The 22,542-nt window shown below is 40.6% G+C and overlaps 1 protein-coding gene across 1 annotated transcript in view; it reads right to left on the reverse strand.

Moving 5' to 3' along the window:
• Positions 1-20,888, reverse strand: part of pinx1 (PIN2 (TERF1) interacting telomerase inhibitor 1) — a 102,748-nt gene extending 81,860 nt beyond the window's left edge. Inside the window, exons 1-5 of the mRNA XM_067984460.1 lie at positions 20,646-20,888; positions 17,565-17,674; positions 15,622-15,714; positions 14,149-14,221; positions 1,765-1,857 (exon numbers count right to left, since the gene is read on the reverse strand). Of these exons, the coding sequence (XP_067840561.1) occupies positions 1,765-1,857; positions 14,149-14,221; positions 15,622-15,714; positions 17,565-17,674; positions 20,646-20,664 (388 nt within the window). The 5' untranslated portion in view covers positions 20,665-20,888. The remainder of the gene's footprint in view (positions 1-1,764; positions 1,858-14,148; positions 14,222-15,621; positions 15,715-17,564; positions 17,675-20,645) is intronic.
• Positions 20,889-22,542: the final 1,654 nt, after the last annotated feature.

Here is a 22,542-nt window from a genome sequence, read left to right on the forward strand (position 1 = left end):
AGTGAGTACTGGAATATATATCCTTGCCAGTTTGTGTGACAACAAAACTAGTCAATTATTTTCTTCCAATCAAGATGTATTTTTCGAAGGGATCCCTTGATTGCTCAGGGGAAAAGTACATACCCAGTATAGTTAAGGCCAAAATGGTCCAATGTTTGATCCCAGCTAGGGCAGCACTGTTGGTGTTATAATTAGTCTTGGTGCTCACAGGTTAGAAAAAAAGGGATGAGGAGAGGGGAGGCAAGTCAGCCAAGCTTCCTACTCATGATCGTTTATACAATGACCACAGCTTGAAAGGGCGTACGTGCGGACATTAGGCAAAAAAAAGGACTCTGGCTCAGTTATGCCTAATTCTAAAAATGTTTTCACTATGGGCTGCATTAGCTTAAACAGAGTTAGCAAACAACCAGGACAATGGACTCATTTAAAAAACACCTACATAGTACATAGAGCGACTATTGTGGATCAATGAGATCAAGAAGGCCGAAGCATCTTCTTCATCTTAACCTAACTTGTGTGGAGCAGTGGAAAACTAATGTTACATCAATCTAGTTATATTACCGAGTGCACTGTAGGCACGCTCCAGCTTCAAGTTAATTTTTCTAGCGCTGACTCAGCCATTGTTGAATAAGATCCCTTAAGGGACGCTGGAGATATGGCTCCCCATCTATATAGCCGTACTATGAAGCTTTAACTTCTTTTCTGGGCTGAATGAACAACTTTGCTAAATTCATTCCCTTTTTCTCATTGAGATCACATATGAGCACACAACAGTGAGCTGAGACCAAAGGTAGTCTGAAAGGTAAAAATTTAACCAAGATCTCAAGAAGCAGAAATAACACAGTAGCTTCTTCCAAAACTACATCAACCATTCTCATACCAAATCGTATATTTATTTAATCCATCGTGTGTTGAAATAAATTTCAATTTATTTGCTTCCTCCTGTAAACTAAAGAATCATACTATACACTTCTGAAGAAAATTAATTGTTCCAGAAAAATATCTTTAGCAGAAGAGCTTCTAATGTTTCATATTTCCTGGGAATTCAAATCTGTTGCAAGACTGACAATATAACATCCACCTTTCAAGAACATGACTTTTGGCAGGGGGAGGGGTCTATGATGAATAAAATAATTTTTCTACACAGGATTTAACTAAAAACTAGATTCATAAAACTAAAATTCCAAATAATGTAAACATTTACAGTTAGGTATAAATTTGTCTTGTATTTTTTGCCATTTGCTGTAATTGCCATCTACCCAATATGGAAAAGCAATTTTTTCAAAAATTAAATTGTTAATTAACCTTTGTTAGCAAAATTTGTTATTTTAAAGCCTTATCCTGAAGTGTTCCTTTAATTTTGAAATCACAGAGGGCTCTCCAAGTCACCTGTAAAATATTCAACAAAATCTCCATAAAGTTGCACCCTTTCAATGATGATTAGGCACAAGGGGCGAGGAGCTCTACAAAGAGGTTTTCCTAAGTATTCTGTAATTAATAACTACTACCTGTTGCCATATTAAACATATTTCCTACAGCAAATGCAAATAACCATAACATTTCCACATGTTGCACTGATACATAATCACACTACACACAAGCTACAAATCCTCTGCTTAATTAGAAAATATTACTGTATGAGTATAATACATAAGTACTTTATAGATATCAAAGTTTAAATATCAATTGTCAAAATTTTTACAAATATTTAAATTAATTATACAGAACTGCATTCTGTTCCCTATTCTAAGTAGTAGACCTCACCTTTGGTGAATTTCTGGTAGTGGACTCTTTTCTTGGAAGATTTAGATTTCTCTTCCAGGCTAAATGTAGCTTTATCCTCAGCCACTGGTGAGACTGTTAAAAACAAAAGCCCATAACATTTAGTCAGTAATAAGATTGTCTATTACTAGAGTTGATTGATACCAAAACTGTACTAATTCATTGAAGGAATACTAAAGGGAAGGCTCAGAGAATTCCTACTTGTGAATCAATTATCCAGCTATGGTGGTTGGAAAGACACAGGGTGATACGCAAATAGTGTGAGTTACTAAGTCCAACTACCTCCTTACTTCAGTCCCAAGCCAACCACTAAGCCTAATTAAAACGGTTTTGCAACAGAATGCTACCCTCCCAGTAGGCAGTTCTTTTGTACATTATTAATATAATTTTACTTTCAGTCAGTCCTCGGTTCAGCATCCGATGTCATTTTCCTCTTCATCGGCATTCTAATCATCAGTGTAGAAAAAGTGCAATGGTACTATCCATACTTGTTAATAATAAAATAAAATGAGGAATACAGACTTAATATTTAATCTTTAACCTTAGTAAGAGCGAGATACCCAAGCAAGGCTTTTGTAAGCTGTGAAAAAAATCTCAAAAATGGACAATAATCGCACTGGATTTTTTGATGTTGATTTTCTGTTCAGTTCATTAGAAGTCCCTCTGTGCCATCTTTCATCCTTTTTTAAACTATTCTTGCTTTCCAATGCCCATTCTTCGTTACCAATCATAAATTTCCATTCTCCAATTTAAACTTGAGTTTTTTTTAAAAAAACAAATTAAGGACCCTTTCAATGTCAAAGGTGAGATAGCTCATCAGATTTGCAACTGTTTACAAGTCTTTTGTAAGGGTTAAAAAAAGACATAATCCATAGCACCCAACTTCATTGGATACACATACTGACTACTAAAATTGTACTAAAGTTAACTTAAACAAATAATAAATGGATATTCAGAAGATCTTAATAGGAAAGGTGATTGAGTAAAACCTGGTTGTATTTTGAAGTCTGGAATATTTCCAAATTCAAAATTAGATACTAAAGGTTACAGCCTACACTCACTGGATACTAAAACTGGAAAACAAGTGGAAGATAGTCAATGAAAAACTTTGCAAACAAGCACCTCAGCACCTCAGTGGTAGTTCATGAACGATGGTTGCACCTCAAGAGATTTGACTAAAGTGCTGAGGCACAGTAACACTAAAGTAACTCAAACAATTGTTTTTAAACCTGCGGTACATAATAGAAAACGGCCACAAAACAAAAATGAAGATATTACTTTTACCAATTTAACAGTAATTATGGGGGGGGGGGGGGGTTGGTGGTAGCTGGTTCTTAGTGTCTTGACTCGATTCTAAAAAGGGTTTTAGAATCGAGTCAAATGAGAAAGCAATACAGGATTTAAAAAATGTTATGCTTTCTTAAAAAAAGCACTAAAATCCAGGTAGAAATGCTGACTACAAAATTTCAGTCTGTACATGTGCCAGGACAGGAACTTTACAAAGATGATTTTATCCTTTGGAGGAAGCAACTAATTTCATCTACAAAGCCCAAGCATTTCAAATTTGCAGTCTAGATTTATTGTATCTATGTGATTCAGATGACATTTAATCCCACTTACAAGAAAGAACAACATGCCTGGATTAATCATTGAGAATCAGCCTATTTGTCCTGTTTGAAAAGCTTCAGATTAGGGCAATATTTATTGCACAGTGCCCATCTATTTCAATTGTTAGAGACTCACTAGAGAATTGGAAACTGCATTCCGAGGTTTACCCAAAGAAGTAACCAATATAAAACTTATGGTGCGGTTATACTATGTGTACCAATTTCAGCCAAGTGCCCAAATGCCAGCTAATTAGTAATGTTGATGGGACAGCCTCCATTCAACAGTTTACAAATGGAAGTTTGAAAAGTTCTCCAGTGAACCAATCAACTTTTTAGTTTGCTTTTCACTGGTTGTAGTTATACTGCATCTTTTTGTTAAATTTTGTCACGTTTTGTTCGATAAGGCTCCTGTGAAGCACCTTGAGATGTTTTACTATGCTAAAGGCGCTACATAAATGCAAGTTGTTGTTGTTTCATCCGGTGCAATGCCAAAGAAGTACGGGAGCATCTTCGAGCTACGTCACACCACTTGCCATAACATGATGTAGCTAAATTCACTCCGGAGTTATGTCGCATTGACCTAAGCTGCATTACAGAACTGGCATAGATAACAAAAAAAGGCTGGTGAAAGCCAAGTGCAGTGGAGAGATGGCAATACTAACATTGGATGATAAAAGTTAAGGTCCCACGCACCTACAGTTCATTATGTTGTAAACTTCATTAACACTTTTCTGCCTTTTTACAAATAAACACAGCGTACTGTACAATTATGCCATGGGTACTGTTGACTTTGCTGACTGGTGTGAGATGTTAAAAACCAAATAATACAAGCATATTGTCATTCACTTCCTAGAATCCACCTGCCGACATTCCACTCTAAGGGTAACATCACTCATGTTGACCTCAAACTGGCTGCAATATGAAATCTATAGGAGATATTTCCATTTCCACTTTGCGTTCCACTTCCTCCTAGAAAAATCATAATACATTTCCCTAGGATCTTGTGTTTCAGTCAGCATGAAGAAAAACTCATTCTAACCCAAGGACACGTCAGACCCCTCTAATAAACAGTGTCAGCTCATTTTCCCACTGCATCCAAAGTTTAAGTTTGGATGCAGTACAGATGGCATGAATCCAAACGTCAATAAGAAACTTATCCCAAGTGTTCTGTGCTACTGAAAATGGAATTGTAAATGAGAAGTCGCTCCCAGTTGTACCAAGATTGTCTTGCCTGATCCCAATTGAACTTTAGATCTTGTTACTGGTAGATGTGTAGTACCTTACTGCTTGAGAATTTCCAATTTGGCTGATCATATGGCCAAGATATGGCCTTGGTGTTTTACATTGATTTCAAGATATAAGGTGAGGTTGCTTGGATGGAAACCAGCTGGTGGTCAGATGTGCCTATTGGTGTTTTCTAAATGTATTTTGGTGACTGGGAGAGTCTGTCAGTGTTGTCAAGTGCACATTATTTCAGATAACAAACCATCTGGGTGAGGCTATCGATGACTTGGAGTGTATAGGATTTGTTTTCTCCAAGCTAGTCATTGTGATGCCACTTTAGGTTGATCAGAAGAATAGTGCACGTAGGGGTAGTTAATCAAGTCCTGTTGACAGTATCGGAGAGGGGAAAGCCCCCGAAAGCTTGTGGGATTAAAAATAAAATCGTTGGACTATAACTTGGTGTTGTAAAATTGTTTACAATTGTCAACCCCAGTCCATCACCGACATCTCCACATCACTGAAAATGGAAGACAGAACACAAACAAGATGTTACACTCTAAGTATTCTTTAATGCTTCCAGACAGTGAAGACATCCAGGAATTCCCATGTGTATTGGTGTGGAGATGCCGGTGATGGACTGGGGTTGACAATTGTAAACAATTTTACAACACCAAGTTATAGTCCAGCAATTTTATTTTAAATTCACAAGCTTTCGGAGGCTTCCTCCTTCCTCAGGTGAACGATGTCGAACGATGTGTATTGGAGCATGGCAAGTGCTGAAAGGGTCTACTAAAAAAGATGACTTCTAAAGACAGAAACCGGTTTATTCCTCAAGAATAACGAGAACACTGACAAACCAGACGTTTTCCTGTCTTCTGAAGTAACTTCTTTTTTTTGAACGTACCATTTAATTACTAGGATCCTGTACAGCTTTGTAGTACATTTCCTAAGGCTGTTCCAGTTCCCAGTGGATAGTTTGTTTATGGACACAAACGTGTGATTTCCAGCATAACCAGTTGTAAAGGAACAGGATCAATTCTGAATGTAATTGGACTAGGTCCAACCCATCCACGGTACCTAATCCAGGATGTGGCTTAAGCCATGGGTGGCTATGTCTGTTGGCAACTAACATCTGTTTGTGCATATGGATAATAAGTTTACATTACACAAATATTTTTGCCCTTTGACCCAACTCAATCTTTTGCTGTAGTTGAAACAGTATCAATTAACAAGTTGTCTATGAATCTTCATTAGCGGGCCCAGCTAGGACTTCTATTCAAGAGAATGATGGGGTGCGTAGTCGATTCGCCCTTTATTCCAAGTAAATGTTGGCAGCCAGCTGCGGGCAAAACTGTGAACCAAGGATCTTTGAAGTCTTTTTGACTTCTAGTTGTCAGGGAGAGAAAGGGGACTAGAAATTTGGTGGCGCCGCATCGGTTTTACAGGCATCCAAAGTGGTGGGGGCACGTGCACTGCCTGTCCTGCGCCGGTAGGTGCTTCGCTCAGCATATTGAATAGGGCTTCTATAGGCGTCCAGGACACGCACCTTTAAATAAGTGTCCTATACAATTTGGCAGCCTTCTGGGCTTCCATGACAACAGTGTGCGCTGTTGTGGAAGCTATCAGATTTGTCACCAGAGGCTCCATCATGGTGGGCACCACTGTTGTGTTCATGGAGCTGACCACTTGGCTCATATTGGACTGAAGGGGCTTCGTGCAGGGCATGGAGACCAAACACAAGTTGGAGCAGGACTCCTCCAATGGCTCTGAGCCAATGCACGCCAGCTCGCAGGTAGGCTGCCCAGTGCACTGAGCATTTCCTGGTGTATGTTCATCAGTAGCCTGGGTCTGCAGCAAATGAACAGTGCAGGTAGCACTGGCTGTATACCTGAATCATTATTAATGAGATCCCAGCACCAATTGCACATGGTCCATGAGACCACGTGAACAGGCATTTGTAGCGTGCCCCGCCCTGCCCCAAGGTCACGATCGTAACAGTCTATAGTTCATAGCTATTAAGGATTCAATTTTGCCCAGCTATCCGATACTGTCAACAGGACTTGATTAACTACCCCTACGTGCACTATTCTTCTGATCAACCTAAAGTGGCATCACAATGACTAGCTTGGAGAAAACAAATCCTATACACTCCAAGTCATCGATAGCCTCACCCAGATGGTTTGTTATCTGAAATAATGTGCACTTGACAACACTGACAGACTCTCCCAGTCACCAAAATACATTTAGAAAACACCAATAGGCACATCTGACCACCAGCTGGTTTCCATCCAAGCAAACTCACCTTATATCTTGAAATCAATGTAAAACACCAAGGCCATATCTTGGCCATATGATCAGCCAAATTGGAAATTCTCAAGCAGTAAGGTACTACACATCTACCAGTAACAAGATCTAAAGTTCAATTGGGATCAGGCAAGACAATCTTGGTACAACTGGGAGCGACTTCTCATTGAAGCAGCTGCACACAGCCCTCATTTAAAAAGTGCGCAGTGACACTGGCCAAAAAGTAGACACCGCTATAGAGGGGGAATATCAGATAACTAAGGATGAGAAAGCCCATGTTCAATCCAAATAAAAAGACACTGTTATCAGATAATTATCAATGAGGAAGGCCATTCTGCCCATCTTAGTTCATCCAATTACAAAATGACCTTAAAATGCCCCACTGCAGCGTCCAATTGGTTCTTAAATGATTCCAGAGGATTTGCCTCCACTGCTCTATCCAGAAGGCATTCCATATATCGTTCCGCTTACTGATCACTCTTTGTGCTAAGTACTTCCCAATATCAATCCTAATTTTCCTTCTACTAGTTTGAACCTGTGGTCTTTGTCCTACTCTCGCAATTAATTTTCTGGATTCTTATATACCTCCATAAGATCATCTCTCCTTTCAAGAACGAAAAGACCAAATTTCTCCAGTCTTTCCTCATAACTCACACCTCTAACACCGGGCATCACCCTTGTCTAGGTGACGAGAACTATACGGTTTGATCATAACTTCCTCTGACTTGTATCCTACTGTTTTGACTATATAATTCAACATTCTTTTAAGTTAGTTGTATGTTACATGTTGAATCTACAAAGACTCATAGATTTTTGTCAACATCATTGTTAGCTAATTCAACTCCAATCTTGGAGTACATGTGTTGCCCATTTTTCCTTCCAACATGTTCACCCATCACACCTGTGTTCATTAAAGGCGCTATATAAATGCAAGTGGTTGTTATTATATCCCTTTATACAGAGTACTGGAAACTAACATACTATTTGCTTCTCTACATTCTGGTTTCAATTCTAGTTTATATGACAGAATAATATGGAGTTTCAGAATAGGTTAATTAAACATTATATCTATAAAAGAGAAACTCATTCATAGAAATTATGGTAATAAAATATATGTGGTGTAGTTGTGAATTGCAAAATAACGACACTCCTTAAGTGTCTCGGCACTGGGTCACTCCCTCAGGTGAATCACACTTCATTATAACAGCATTTTTCTGGCCCTTACTCTCAGGAGAGGTTGTTTTAATATTTCTAAAATTAATACTAATTCTTTAGCATATGCCATAGATGGCACTGGTGAAGGAAAGGGGAGGGGGGGAAAAGAGGAGGTGGATTCTTTACACTACGTTTCTTCATGCTGACCCTGCTGGGCATTCGCACATTTTCAGTTATTGTGTTGCAACAGGATTAGGCAACTGTCAGCATATACAGTACATTACAATTTAAATATTGATTGACGTGATTACGGCAAGGCTATATTGTGCACGAAACTCCCTTCACCAGAGCAAGAGCAAGTGGGCAAAAATTACACAATGCTGTCCTTTCGGGTCAAAGCTAGATGCTAAGAGTCATAAATGTCCCAAAACTGTATTGCTTATAAAACTGCACAAACCAACAAGTTAACAAAAATGTACCCGTGTGACAAGCCGACTCACTACCTCTATTTAACGTGGAGCTGCGGGTTTCTGAAAACACCAGAATTGCTTGAATCTGTGGCACCATCTTAGCCAAATGAGACAAGCTTTTCATCACTTACTCATTTTTCTGAATGAAATGTCAAAAGTAAGTTACATTGAAAATACTAAGTAGCATTTTAATTCATTAACCTGCAGGAGGCCAGGCTCTCAGCAAACAAAAAAAATCTTACTTCCAGGTAGATGTATTTTTGGTGAACAAAGGAAGCTTAGTGAAGGCGAAGAAATACTAGCAGTTAAACCCTAAAAATAAAAAGTAACAAACCAAAATAAATTACATTTAAATCATCTTTGTGTACAATAGGAGTGACTGTCATTACATTTAATTTTGGGGCATTACAGCAACAAAAATGCACAAATAGCACTTCACCTGCAACCTCATAAAATTAAAAAGTCTCACTACAAGGACTAGGTATAATAAAACTGCTTAACCTGAAGTATCACAATCCTACACAGTCCCCACTTTCTCAAACATTCTAAAAACTGTGGTTCGTTTATTCACTGAAAGCAATAAAAAGTTAGACGACAGTACCCTCTAGTGACAAGTACCTTATACCAATCAGTGGCGAGGTAGTCACTGCTGTGCAGCAATCGTAATGCACATATTTGAAGCTACAGAATTCAGAAATACGTAGATGCTTTCACTTTCATCATTAAATTTTGTGAACATTTAACTTTAAATAGATTTTTAAAAATCACTACGAAGAAGCTTAATTTGGCAATGCTTATACTTAATGCTACAGTTGAACCGACAACCTGCTAAATGAATGGAATAAAGACAATATTTTCTCCCCCCAGTAATCATTACTAATCAATTTACAGTAACTTAACAGCTTACATTTATATAGCACCTTTAACTTAATGAAAGGTGACAAGGCACTTTGAAAGTAGGCTAATGGAAATGACTAAACACGTAGTCGAGAAGGCAGGTTTTGAGGAGGCTATGGAAAGTGGGGAGAGGTGTGGGTAACGGAAGAAGTTTGGGAAGGGAGTCCCAGAGATGTGATGATGGATGAAGTTTGTGTTCAGTAGTGGAGCTGAGAGAGGGAGGGACACATAGTAGGCTAGAGTCTGAAGAACAGGCAGAGTGAATTGGGATTGGTTCATAATCTCATCCCCCTGCACTTTAGCTCCACTTCCCCAATAAACTGTGGTACATTGTAAACATGAGGAACTTATTATTGCATCTGTCATTCTATTTTTTTATTATTCGCTCATGGGATGTGGGCGTCGCTGGCGAGGCCAGCATTTATTGCCCATCCCTAATTGCCCTTGAGAAGATGGTGGTGAGCCGCCTTCTTGAACCGCTGCAGTCCATGTGGTGAAGGTTCACCCACAGTGCTGTTAGGAAGGGAGTTCCAGGATTTTGACCCAGCGACGATGAAGGAATGGCAATATGGTGTGTGACTTGGAGGGGAATGTGCAGGTGGTGTTGTTCCCACATGCCTGCTGCTCTCGTCCTTCTAGGTGGTAGAGGTCGTGGGTTTGGGAAGTGCTGTCGAAGAAGCCTTGGCGAGTTGCTGCACTGCATCCTGTGGATGGTACACATTGCAGCCACAGTAGGCCGGTGATGAAGGGAGTGAACATTTAGGGTGGTGGATGGGGTGCCAATCAAGTGGGCTGCTTTGTCCTGGATGGTGTCAAGCTTCTTGAGTGTTGGAGCTGCACTCATCCAGGCAAGTGGAGAGTATTCCATCACACTCCTGACTTGTGCCTTGTAGATGGTGGAAAGGTTTTGGTGAGTCAGGAAGTGAGTCACTTGCCGCAGAATACCCAGCCTCTGACCTGCTCTTGTAGCCACAGTATTTATATGGCTGGTCCAGTTAAGTTTCTGGTCAATGGTGACCCCCCAGGATGTTGATGGTGGGGGATTCAGCGATGGTAATGCCGTTGAATGTCACGGGGAGGTGGTTAGACTCTCTCTTGTTGGAGATGGTCATTGCCTGGCGCGAATGTTGCTTGCCACTTATCAGCCCAGGACTGGATTTTGTCCAGGTCTTGCTGCATGCGGGTACGGGCTGCTTCATTATCTGATGGGTTGCGAATGGAACTGAACACTGTGAAATCATCAGCGAACATCCCCATTTCTGACCTTATGATGGAGGGAAGGTCATTGATGAAGCAGCTGAAGATGGTTGGGCCTAGGATACTGCCCTGAGGAACTCTTGCAGCAATGTCCTGGGGCTGAGATAATTGGCCTCCAACAATCACTACCATCTTCCTTTGTGCTAGGTATGACTCCAGCCATTGAAGAGTTTTCCCCCTGATTCCCATTGACTTCAATTTTACTAGGACTCCTTGGTGCCACACTCGGTCAAATGCTGCCTTGATGTCAAGAGCAGTCACTCTCATCTCACCTCTGGAATTCAGCTGTTTTGTCCATGTTTGGACCAAGGCTGTAATGAGGTCTGGAGCCGAGTGGTCCTGGCGGAACCCAAACTGAGCATCTGTGAGCAGGTTATTGGTGAGTAAGTGCCGCTTGATAGCACTGTCGATGACACCTTCCATCACTTTGCTGATGATTGAGAGTAGACTGATGGGGCAGTAATTGGTCGGATTGGATTTGTCCTGCTTTTTGTGGACAGGACATATCTGGGCAATTTTCCACATTGTCGGGTAGATGCTAGTGTTGTAGCTGAACTGGAACAGTTTGGCTAGAGGCATGGCTCGTTCTGGAGGACAAGTCTTCAGCGCTACTGCCGCGATGTTGTCGGGCCCATAGCCTTTGCCGTATCCAGTGCACTCAGCCATTTCTTGATATCACGTGGAGTGAATCGAATTGGCTGAAAACTGGCTTCTGTGATGGTGGGGATATCGGGAGGAGGCCGAAATGCATCATCCACTCGGCACTTCTGGCTGAAGATGGTTGCAAACGCTTCAGCCTTGCCTTTTGCACTCACGTGCTGGACTCTGCCATCATTGAGGATGGGGATGTTTACAGAGCCTCCTCCTCCCGTTAGTTGTTTAATTTTCCATCACCATTCACGACTGGATGTGGCAGGACTGCAGAGCTTTGATCTGATCTGTTGGTTGTGGAATTGCTTAGCTCTGTCTATAGCATGTTGCTTCCGCTGTTTAACATGCATGTAGTCCTGAGTTGGCATCTCATTTTTAGGTACACCTGGTGCTGCTCCTGGCATGCTCTTCTACACTCCCTTGGCTTGTTGGTAATGGTAGAGTGAGGAATATGCCGGGCCATGAGGTTACAGATTGTGCTGGAATACAATTCTGCTGCTGCTGATGTCCAACAGCGCCTCATGGATGCCCAGTTTTGAGCTGCTAGATCTGTTCTGAATCAATCCCAATTAGCACGGTGATAGTGCCACACAATATGTTGGATGGTGTCCTCAGTACGAAGACGGGATTTCGTCTCCACGAGGACTGTGCAGTGGTCACTCCTAAAAATATTGTCATGGACAGATGCATCTGCGACAGGTAGATTGGTGAGGACGAGGTCAAGTAGGTTTTTCCCTCATGTTGGTTCGCTCACCACCTGCCGCAGGCCCAGTCCGGCAGCTATGTCCTTCAGGGCTCGGCTAGTAGTGGTGCTACCGAGCCACTCTTGGTGATAGACATCGAAGTCCCCCACCCAGAGTACATTCTGTGCCCTTGCTACCCTCAGTGCTTCCTCCAAGTGGTGCTCAACATGGAGGAGGACTGATTCATCAGCTGAGGGAAGGTGGTAAGTGGTAATCAGCAGGAGGTTTCCTTGCCCATGTTTGATCTGATGCCATGAGATTTCATGGGGTCCAGAGTCAATGTTGAGGACTTCCAGGGCCACTCCCTCCTGACTGTATATCACTGTACCGCCACCTCTGGTGGGTCTGTCCTGCCGGTGGGACAGGATATACCCAGGGATGGTGATGGAAGAGTCTGGGATGTTGGCTGAAAGGTATGATTCTGTGAGTATGGCTATGTCAGGCTGTTGCTTGACTAGTCTGTGGGACAGCTCTCCCAATTTTGGCACAAGTCCTCAACTTCCATTCTATGTGACCTGGAGAATGACTAGACAAAGGCTAGGAAACTGATTCACCAATTCTTCAACTTAAAAAATTAAATAAGGTTTTTCTACATGGAGAACATAATCCAAATTGGCACTTTGTAAAATCAAAATCAGTAACACTTGTAAAATCAAAACCAGTAACACCTGGATAACATCATAAAACACGTAATTCCGGGTCATTTGTACATTCGTTTTATACAACAGGTGGACCTGATCAAACAACAGAAAAACACTCAAATCACAAAATATATATCCCATAGCAGGAAACACTTTTGCATCATGTAACACAATATATCAGGGCCGCTGATTTATGGTGATTGAGTAAGCCAAATTGTGTTATTGGAGTATTGTAGGTGAGTTACTGATACTCTTGGGCGCGAATTCTATGATTAAGTGCAAACTTGCAGGGAAACTGTAAATCTGTGGCCTTCATTACTATTAAATGTTCATCTAACTATGTGGTTAATTTTATTTTTTTAAAATTCATTCTTGTGATGTGGGCATTGTTGGCAAAGCTGGCATTTATTGCCCATCCCTATTTGCCCTGAGACGGTGGTGGTGGTGGGCCTTTTTCTTGAACCGCTGCAAGTTATTCTTTGTAGCTGTTTGAGACAACTGAGAGGCCAATTCAGAGGGCAGTTATGAGGCAACCACATTGGTGTGGGACTGGAGTCACATGTAGGCCAGACCAGGTAAGGACGGCAGCTTTCCTTCCCTAAAGGACATGAGTTATTTTTTCTTAAAGCTCAGGATACAGAGGAAAATAGTAGGGAAAACATTCCAGGTTGCAGGTAGATAGAAGGTAGGCTGTCAGAATTGTGTGTAGCAGTACTGGGGAGTGGGAGGGTGACCCAGGAGTCTCGGATAATTCGGAGCAGAGTATTGGGGTTTGGATGCATGGTTTGCAGGGGTTACAGAAAGATAAATGTGTGAATTTGAGAACTTGCACAAATTTAATTTAAAGGATAATGAAAATAATAAACAACATGCAACATGTTGAATTTTGGATAGTGGAATAGCACTGTACCTTTACATTTCTTTAGTGTTATTTGGGATAAACCAATTTTCCATTCCAGGATAAAAACTATCATCTGTTTCTGTGGCAACAAAGGCTGAGTACTGTCGAGGCACTTTTGTCAACAGCTCCGTTCAAAAGCCACAAGACAGATATCTATTCTGAGTACCCAGTATGACCAGATATACAAACCTTTGCCTCAATCAGTGTTACTCACGAGCCCAGAATGGTGATCTCTGTACCTCACTGTAGCAATAATGTTACCCAATGACTTTTACTTGGTAGTATATTAGGTGGTATAACAGGGAATGATAAGGACAGGTGCTTCCTGAAACTGAGCCTGGTGGTTGTTGGAGAGATTTGTACTTGGATGCTGACATACAAATTGCATAATTGCCATACAGGCTACCATATGCAGCAACTCTGTTTAATTTCTCCTGCTCTTCAACTTCTACAAATGCCAGCAGATTGAACAGAAAGGAAAAATGTTGTTACCAAACTCAATACTACTGTACTTGCCATTCTGTCCGTGGCAGTTATTCAGTTTAGATAAAAGTTGGTTAAACTCATCTTGATGTGCAATCCAGTTGTCCTAATCAAAAAAAAACAACAGGTCACCAGTTAAACAGTAAGACTTTTACTGGTAGAAGTACATATAAACAATAGTAAGAGTCTGAAACAAAAAAAACGCACTGGAAGTTCAAAGCAGCTTAATCATCACCCGAAAGGGAAAAGATGGTTAACATTTCAGATGGGATATATCATCAAAACCTGGATCAAAAGCTGAAACCTTAATCATTCTTTTTCTTTCAGATGCTGATTATTTATTTCCAGCGTTTTTTGTTTTTTATTCTCTGGCGTTTTTTGACTCAGTTCATGTACAACTTTAAATTTTGATGCTTATGACAGAAGTTCTATTTGCATAAAAATGTATTTCTCTTTGCATTGCAACTCACATGCTGAATTACAGCATGTTCGAATGTACTATTGGTGGGGGGGGGGGGGGGGGAAGAGAAAGAAAACTACTTCAATGGACACTTCCCTGTAGACAGAGTACTTCCCAAATACACAACAGTTCCCAAGTTGTAATTTTTAATGAAAACAGACAATAGTTCAAGAATCAGAATTTGGACCTGAAATCCGGTCATTTTTTTCTGAAATGTTAAACTATTTTGTTTCAATAGAGCCGGAAAATTAATTTCTCCACTCCACTTCTAGAATGTACATTTTAAAATCAGATCCACCCTGAACACTGCATAACTATAGCCTTCATTTTCTTAGTTTCCCCAAAATTATCAGGAAAATTTCACATCTGAATAAAATAAAAGTACCACAGCTTTGCTCTATCCAACTCAATTGTGCCAGTGGGCAGAAACCAAGTGAAGTCAAGAAACCGAGGGCCACTCCCCCTGGTTGATCTAATGCACCTCCAACACCAGCAGCCACTTGGACAAGTTTGAGAAATGCATGGTCATATACATAGTGACATTTTTCTGCCTATATGAGTCTATGAGTGTAGTCTTCTTGCTTTCTGTGCAAACCTTGTTATCATTCACATGGTTATCATGGACCAATCTTATCCCACGGTCATATTCCACAACAAATACTGAAAGCACCATCACTATTCCATACCAAAAAACTGAAAAAGTACATGGAAATAACTAACCACTTAAAAGTTGCAACTTAAAAAGTTTAAATAAGTTGAAGTAATTGCAAGCATTTAAAAATTCAAGTTCTTATGCTGAAGCCTTGTACAAAACTGGGATTCGATTTGTCAGCAAGCCCCGTCAGTAGCATCAGCTGCTGAAAGCTACAGAATTCCAATTTTTTTAAATTTTGGATGGTCCTGGGAGATAAAGTGCATCAAATAATGGAATACATTCAAGACCATTATGGGTTTTAAATAGTCCAACATACTAGAATCATGGCAACCATAAATTTCATGCATTTAAGGTCCATACTTAGTAATTTGTATACTGCTACAGAACTTACCTCATGATTCTTGGCTGCTCCCAGACCCACTGTGTTATTCTTCATCTGGACTTTAATGTTTTCTGTTGACCCCTGCTCACGAGCCCCAAGACCCTAGGAAAAAAAAATCAATGTTTTGTGTAAGTTAGGGACACAAATCTATCAAAAGCCCGTATCTGGCTGTACTCGTCTGCCTTTGGTATTACCTTACATTAGATACATGAAATATTTCAACTGGTAATGGAGATATAAATTTGCTAATAAGATTTAAGATATTTCCCCCAGTAAAACATCTATCTCTTGGTAGTTTTTAAATTTTGCCTTCTTCCTAAATTAGCAAGTCAAGAACACCAGACTCCAACACAAAAAGCATTCTCCTACTATTTCCAGCACCAATTAATTATCATTTTATTTAGCTTACACAACTGAAACAAGTAAATATTATTCACACCCAACATTAATTTGTCACAAGATTATATCACCATAGCTGAAATACACAGCAATCGAAGTGTTCTATACACTTCAGATAAGTGAGGTTTTCAGAGTGCTAGAATGACTTCAAACATCTGCAAAATTATTTAATTACTCTCAAAAACAATTTTTAAAATCTTGTAATACAAAATTCCAATGTTGATGCCCTTAGTTTTTTGTGTACAGTATTTTATTCATTTTCAGTTTTAACAAATTTTTACAATAAATTATCAAATTTTAAAATTGTTGCCATTCAATTTTTAACTGGCTTTCACTACAAAGTGATTTTTCAGGGTTGACCGATTTAGTTTTGTGTATTAAATGAACACAAAGGTGTGATATGTGATATTTTGTTCTCTAATTCACCATCCAAAAATGCAAACTTATTTTAAAATCTAAATAAAACTAGATTTTTTTTTCTTTACAACTATAGCCAGTAAGAAGAACAGTTTATTTGCACTGTTTACTCCCATTTTCTCCCAGAAAATGAAGCATATATTTTTTTGTCCTTATGATTTTCATCAAGGTTAATTATTTTAATAATTTAAAAATGAAAAACAATTTTTTTTTTAAAAAGGTGTAAACAAAGAATCCCTATATTTCAGTCATTTGAAAAAAGGACTATCATGTTGTCTGGTCATACAATCTAGTAGGTGCATACATTGACAAGATGTTACACATATAATGGTGGCCATTTGGCCAACATTTCATTTCTCACTGACACAGCAGCTTCTGACAATCCTGACACACTAATGGTCTGTAAACCACTTAGTTAGGAGGAAGAAAGTAAGAATAAAAAAGTAACGAACTGGCATTTATGTAGAACCATATCATGTCCTCAGACGTCCCAAAGTACAATCAATGGATTATTTTTGAAATGCAGTCACTGTGGGCAGTGAACAAAGCTGTAACCATAGCCGTGATTTTTCTTGTCAGACTTATGGCACAGGTGGTGGTGCAGTCGCCCCACATTCCAACTAACAGTTGATGGCCTCTCATAGGAAATGATTAGAATAGAATAAAATTTAGGTCCACTGGAACCAAAGTACACTTCAGGGAAGGTTATTTTAGCAATAGTTTAATATTCGACATCGCTAGCATTTTCACTGCTTCCACAACTCTTTCCCCCCCTTCCCCCTTCCCCCCCCTTCCCCCTTCTCCCAACCACCAACAACAAACAATCGAGCTTATTGTTGTTCCCACTTAACATATGCATTTCTAGCAACAGTTGCTAAATAGTGATCAGGAGAACATAAGTTGGCTGATTTTCCCCTCCCTAACTCCTGGACAACGCAGCACCCATACCACTGCCCGAGCTAAGATCAGCTAACTCAGCACAGGCCAGGAATCGCAACTGGGGCCTTTGTGGTGTGTATCTGAGATGGAGGAAAATTACAACCCAATTTTTTTTATCTACAGTAATTAAAATCAGACAAGTTACTCATCAATAATTCAGACAATATCTCAATCTCTGTTAGCTGTAAAATATTCACCTTTCCTTTTGACCACCCCATTTTTTCCAACATCTTCTGCCCAAATTTGGATTCATCCTTGCTCCAGGTGTTGTTCCTTGGATCCACAGACCACTTCTGCTTTCTACGAGCTACCAAGAAAACAATTAACAAAATCATCTGGTATGTTGAATCATATTCAAGGGGTATGGGGAGAGAGCAGGAATATGGTATTGAGATAGAGGATCAGCCATGATCATATTGAATGGCGGAGCAGGCTCGAAGGGCCGAATGGCCTAACTCCTGCTCCTATTTTCTATATTCCCTGCTGCTACCCTCTTAATAAATAGCTGATATGCTCTAGACGCATTATTTCACACACAAGTGATGGCAAATGCATACAGACTTACATCAGAGACACTAGTCCTCCCCCTGTGGCATTGCATACAGGGAGTCAAGACCAACTGCAAGTCAAGCAGGGTATCAGTGGACACAGACAGGGAAGTGGGGAGAAGAGAAGAGAGAGAAAAGCAGAAAGACAGAGGTTAGAAAGAGGAAGAGGAGACAGAGGTTAGAAAGAAGAGGATAGCAGTGGCAAATTATTTTGCACATCTCAATGTACATTTCTCTCTTCAAATGTTGACAGGCCTGTTGTAGGTTTCCAGTATTTTCTGTTTTTATTTCATATTTCTTCTTTTATCTCAGCTGTACTGAACAGTGAAAGAATGAACAGTGTTACAGAATTGGCAGCAGAGACTTATACAGGTGGTTCTGCAACACTCTCTGGGCAGATAGGCAGAGCTCTGCTCGCTGATATCGAAATGCCAGTTAAGTATTTAATGTTTGTAAAGAGCTTAGTTCTTTACTAACATTATGGGCCAAATCTTCCTGGAAAAATAACGGTGAGTTCACGACGCACACCATTATTAATGCGCAAATCGGCCAGCAAGTTCAGGGGAAGAGGAGATACATCACGAATTGCTAATATCCAGAACTTGCTGGTCGAATTACGCCACTCCGCCCTTTGCTTCGCACAAACTGCATCTCGCCCTTAGCCTTCCAGTTATTTTTAAGAACTTGCATAATTTGCACTTTAATTGTCCATTAAACTCACTGCAGAAAGTAAGGGCTCATAATTAACAGCATAAGTACCTTTTAACTATGTGATAATTGTTAATACAATGCCAATCAATCTCTCCAGACAAGAAAGGGAACAATTTAAACGGGTGAGTTGCATTCATGCATGTAGTAAATTTAGATATTTTAAAAATTTCAAATTTTGATTCAACATTTTTTCTTCTTTTTCCCTGTGTTTTTCCTCTCTCTTAATCCAATCTTTCTTTCCCTCTCTTTATTTCTCTTTCTGTACCTGATTTGACTAATTCACCAATTCTAATTCAACTTCCTTCTCCGTCGTTCCTGTTTCTCTCTCAATCATTAAATCATCAACAACAACTTGCATCTACATAGTGCCTTTAACGTAGTAAAACATCCCAAGGCACTTCACAGGAACGATCAAACAAAATTTGACCCCGAACTACATAAGGAGATATTAGGAGAGGTGACTAAAAGCTTGGTCAAAGAGGTAGGTTTTATGGAGCATCTTAAAGAAGAGCGAGGCAGAGAGGTTTAGGGAGGGAATTCCAGAGCTTAGGGCCTAGGCAGCTGAAGGCAGAGCTGCCAATAGTGGAGCGATTAAAATTGGGGATGCGCAAGAGGCAAGAATTAGAGGAATGCAGAGATCTCAGAGGGTTGTAGGACTGGAAGAGGTTACAGAGATAGGGAGGGGCGAAGCAATGCAGGGATATAAAAACAAGGATGAGAATTTTAAAATCGAGGTGTTGCCGGACAGGGAGCCAAAGTAGGTCAGCGAGCACAGTGGTGATGGGTGAATGGGACTTGGTGCGAGTTAGGAAACGGGCAGCAGAGTTTTGGATGAGCTTAAGTTTATGAAGCATTGAAGATGGGAGGCCAGCCAGGAGAGCATTGGAATAGTCAAGTCTAGAGGTAACAAAAGGCATGGATGTGGGTTTCAGCAACAGATGAGCTGAGGTAGGGGTGGAGACAGGCGATGTTATGGAGTTGGAAGTGGGAGATACGCTGTTGGTCCAGTCGTTCACTAAGGTCGCTGATGTCCTGTTGCCAGTTATAAGCTCGCACTTCCAACAAGTTATGCACAAATTATGTTTGAGCTGAAGGAAGGGTGCAGGAAAAAGATGCCCCGTTCCAGCAAGATTTGGCACATTAAGTTTAAAAATGGAAGTTTAAGAAGTTGACCACACCAGCAACAGTTGCAGATCAACATAATCCCAAAGCAGTGCAAGACTGCCTCCTTGGTCTGGTCTTGTGCCACTTCAATGCAGTCGGTTTTACAACTTCACTCCCGAGATAGTGCAAACTGATGCAGAAACTGCACGTTTAAAAACGTGGTGCAATTGAACCATAAAGGTCAATAAATGAACCGCACTATAAAGATTGCAGTTACTAAACTGGAATGATTTTATACTTACACCTCAACCAATACATAGAAACCCATTGAAAGGTTTCAGCAACCGGTGGAAACTGCGGAAAACACTTTGGGCACTTCACTCCACACGCAAGTTTTAACTTTTATCATGACAAGCCCATTTATAGTTATTAGTTTAGGCCGTACCCACTTTTCTTTTGATAGCATTTCCATGGGGGGGGATGGCGGAGGAAGTTACTTTAACATAAAACATATGTAACGTGTAATCCCTTAGTGAAGTGTTTTAGTGAATGGCTCACAATCACTTGGGGGATCCAACGTACCTCCGATGATTTAGCATAGTGCAACACTCCCAAGGATAGCTCAAACCGTACAGCACCTTCGACTTAATCATTAGGACACGTCGTGATAATACGGTTAAAGGTTTCACCTGTACCAATGATTAAGATTCATTTACAACAGAGATGTCTGAAACGTTTTAATGAATGGCCTTCAGAAGTGCAGTGCAGTGCATCGCCGCAAACTTCTATGAGCGAGCGGCGAACTTGCCGACACCTCGCGCTCCGGGGACGTTCTACACCAGCCGCACGTGCCCGGTTTATACTCGCGCTCCGGGGACGTTCTACACCAGCCGCACGTGCCCGGTTTATACTCACGCTCCGCCAGCATCGCCATGCCGGGGGTCCTAAACTAACTCCGCGATACAGGCCGGTGGGGTCCGGAAAGAAAAGGCACACCCCGATTTTTTTGTCGACTAAAATGGGTTTAGTGGAAATACGCTGGTTTGCAGATTTTCGCATTCAACAAGTTTGGGATCTCCATTTCGTGGGCCTCAAAATCGAAATTAATGTTAGACGTGGAAGGAACGATGCGACTGCGCATGGTCAGTGCGAAATTGTCGCGTGTGCGCATGCTCGAAGCTGCTGCTTCTTTCTGGGTAAAGAGAGGGGTGTGTTTGAGGAAGATGGTGCAATAGGTAGAGGGAGTTGATTCAATCTCTCCATCTGCAACTCAATTACACATTTGTTAGATTATTATGATAACTATCTAAATTCATGATCAGAGATACCAACATTATAAATATCAAAGTACTACTGATAGTTTTATTTGGGGAACATATACACCCCCACTGTACTTTCTACAAGTAAAGAATGAACCAGCACTTATATAGTGCCTTTCATGACCTCAGGAAGTCCCAAAGCACTTTACAGCCAATGAGGTACTTTTTAAAGTGCTGACACTGTTGTAGGAAAATTCTGAAGAGAATACAGTGTGAAGAGATAAAAACAGAAAATACTGGAAAACACTCAGCAGGTCAGGTAGCATCTGTGGAGAGAGAAACAGAGTTAATGTTTCAGGCTGATGACCTTTCATCAGAACGCAGTTTCTCTCTCCAAAGATGAGTGTTTTCCAGCATTTTCTGTCTTTATTTCAGATTTCCAGCATCTGCAGTGTTTTATTTTTGTTACAGTATGCCAAGATATCAATCAGGTGTGTTTAAAATCTCTCATTAGAATGATTTACCCCTGTCTTTCACAAAACTCATTTATTGAAGTTTCAGTAAATTTAATTTGTTAATTTGAGATAACAAATTTATGTGTATATCCATTATATGTAAAAATGCCAAGCGGATGCAACATTGAGTTCAAAATGCATTAAAAGCTTCTATGTCAGGCTCCATATATGCCAAAATCTATGAGTGTCAACCTTTACCTGCAGTACCTGTTATGCCTGTAGGTGGCGATGTGATAAGGACTTTTCAACATTAGAGACAGAATCATAGAATGGTTAAAGGACAGAAGGAGTCCATTCGGCCCATTGAGCCCGTGCCGGCTTGCTGCAAGAGCAATCCAGCTAGTCCCATTCCCCTGCCTTTTCTCCATAGCCCTGCAAATTTTTTTCCCTTTAAGTACATATCCAATTCCCTTTTGAAAGCCATGATTGAATCCACCTCCACCATCCCCTCAGGCAGTGCATTCCAGATCATAACCACTCGCTGCGTAAAAAAAGTTTTTCCTCATGTCGCCTTTGGTTCTTTTGCCAATCACGTTAAATCTGTGTCCTCTGGTTCTCAATCCTTCTGCCAATAGGAACAATTTCTCTCTACTCTGTCTAGACCCCTCATGATTTTTAACACCTCTATCAAATCTCCTCTCAACCTTCTCTGCCCTAAGAACAACCCCAGCTTCTCCAGTCTATCCACATAACTGATGTCCCTCATCCTGGAACCATTCTAGTAAATCTTTTCTGCACCTTCTCTAAGGCCTTCACATCCTTCCGAAAGTGCGGTGCCCTGAATTAGACACAATACTCCAGTTGTGGCCGAACCAGTGTTTTATGAAGGTTCATCATAACTTCCTTGCTTTTGTACTCTATGCCTCTATTTATAAGGCCCAGGATCCCATATGCTTTTTTAACCGCTTTCTCAACCTGCCCTGCCACCTTCAGTGATTTGTGCACATATACCTCCAGGTCTGTCTGTTCCTGCACCCCCTTTAGAATTGTACCCTTCAGTTGACATCACCTCTCCTCATTCTTCCTATCAAAATGTAT

Source organism: Heptranchias perlo, chromosome 5 (genome assembly GCF_035084215.1).
Source record: "Heptranchias perlo isolate sHepPer1 chromosome 5, sHepPer1.hap1, whole genome shotgun sequence".
NCBI lineage: Eukaryota > Metazoa > Chordata > Chondrichthyes > Hexanchiformes > Hexanchidae > Heptranchias > Heptranchias perlo.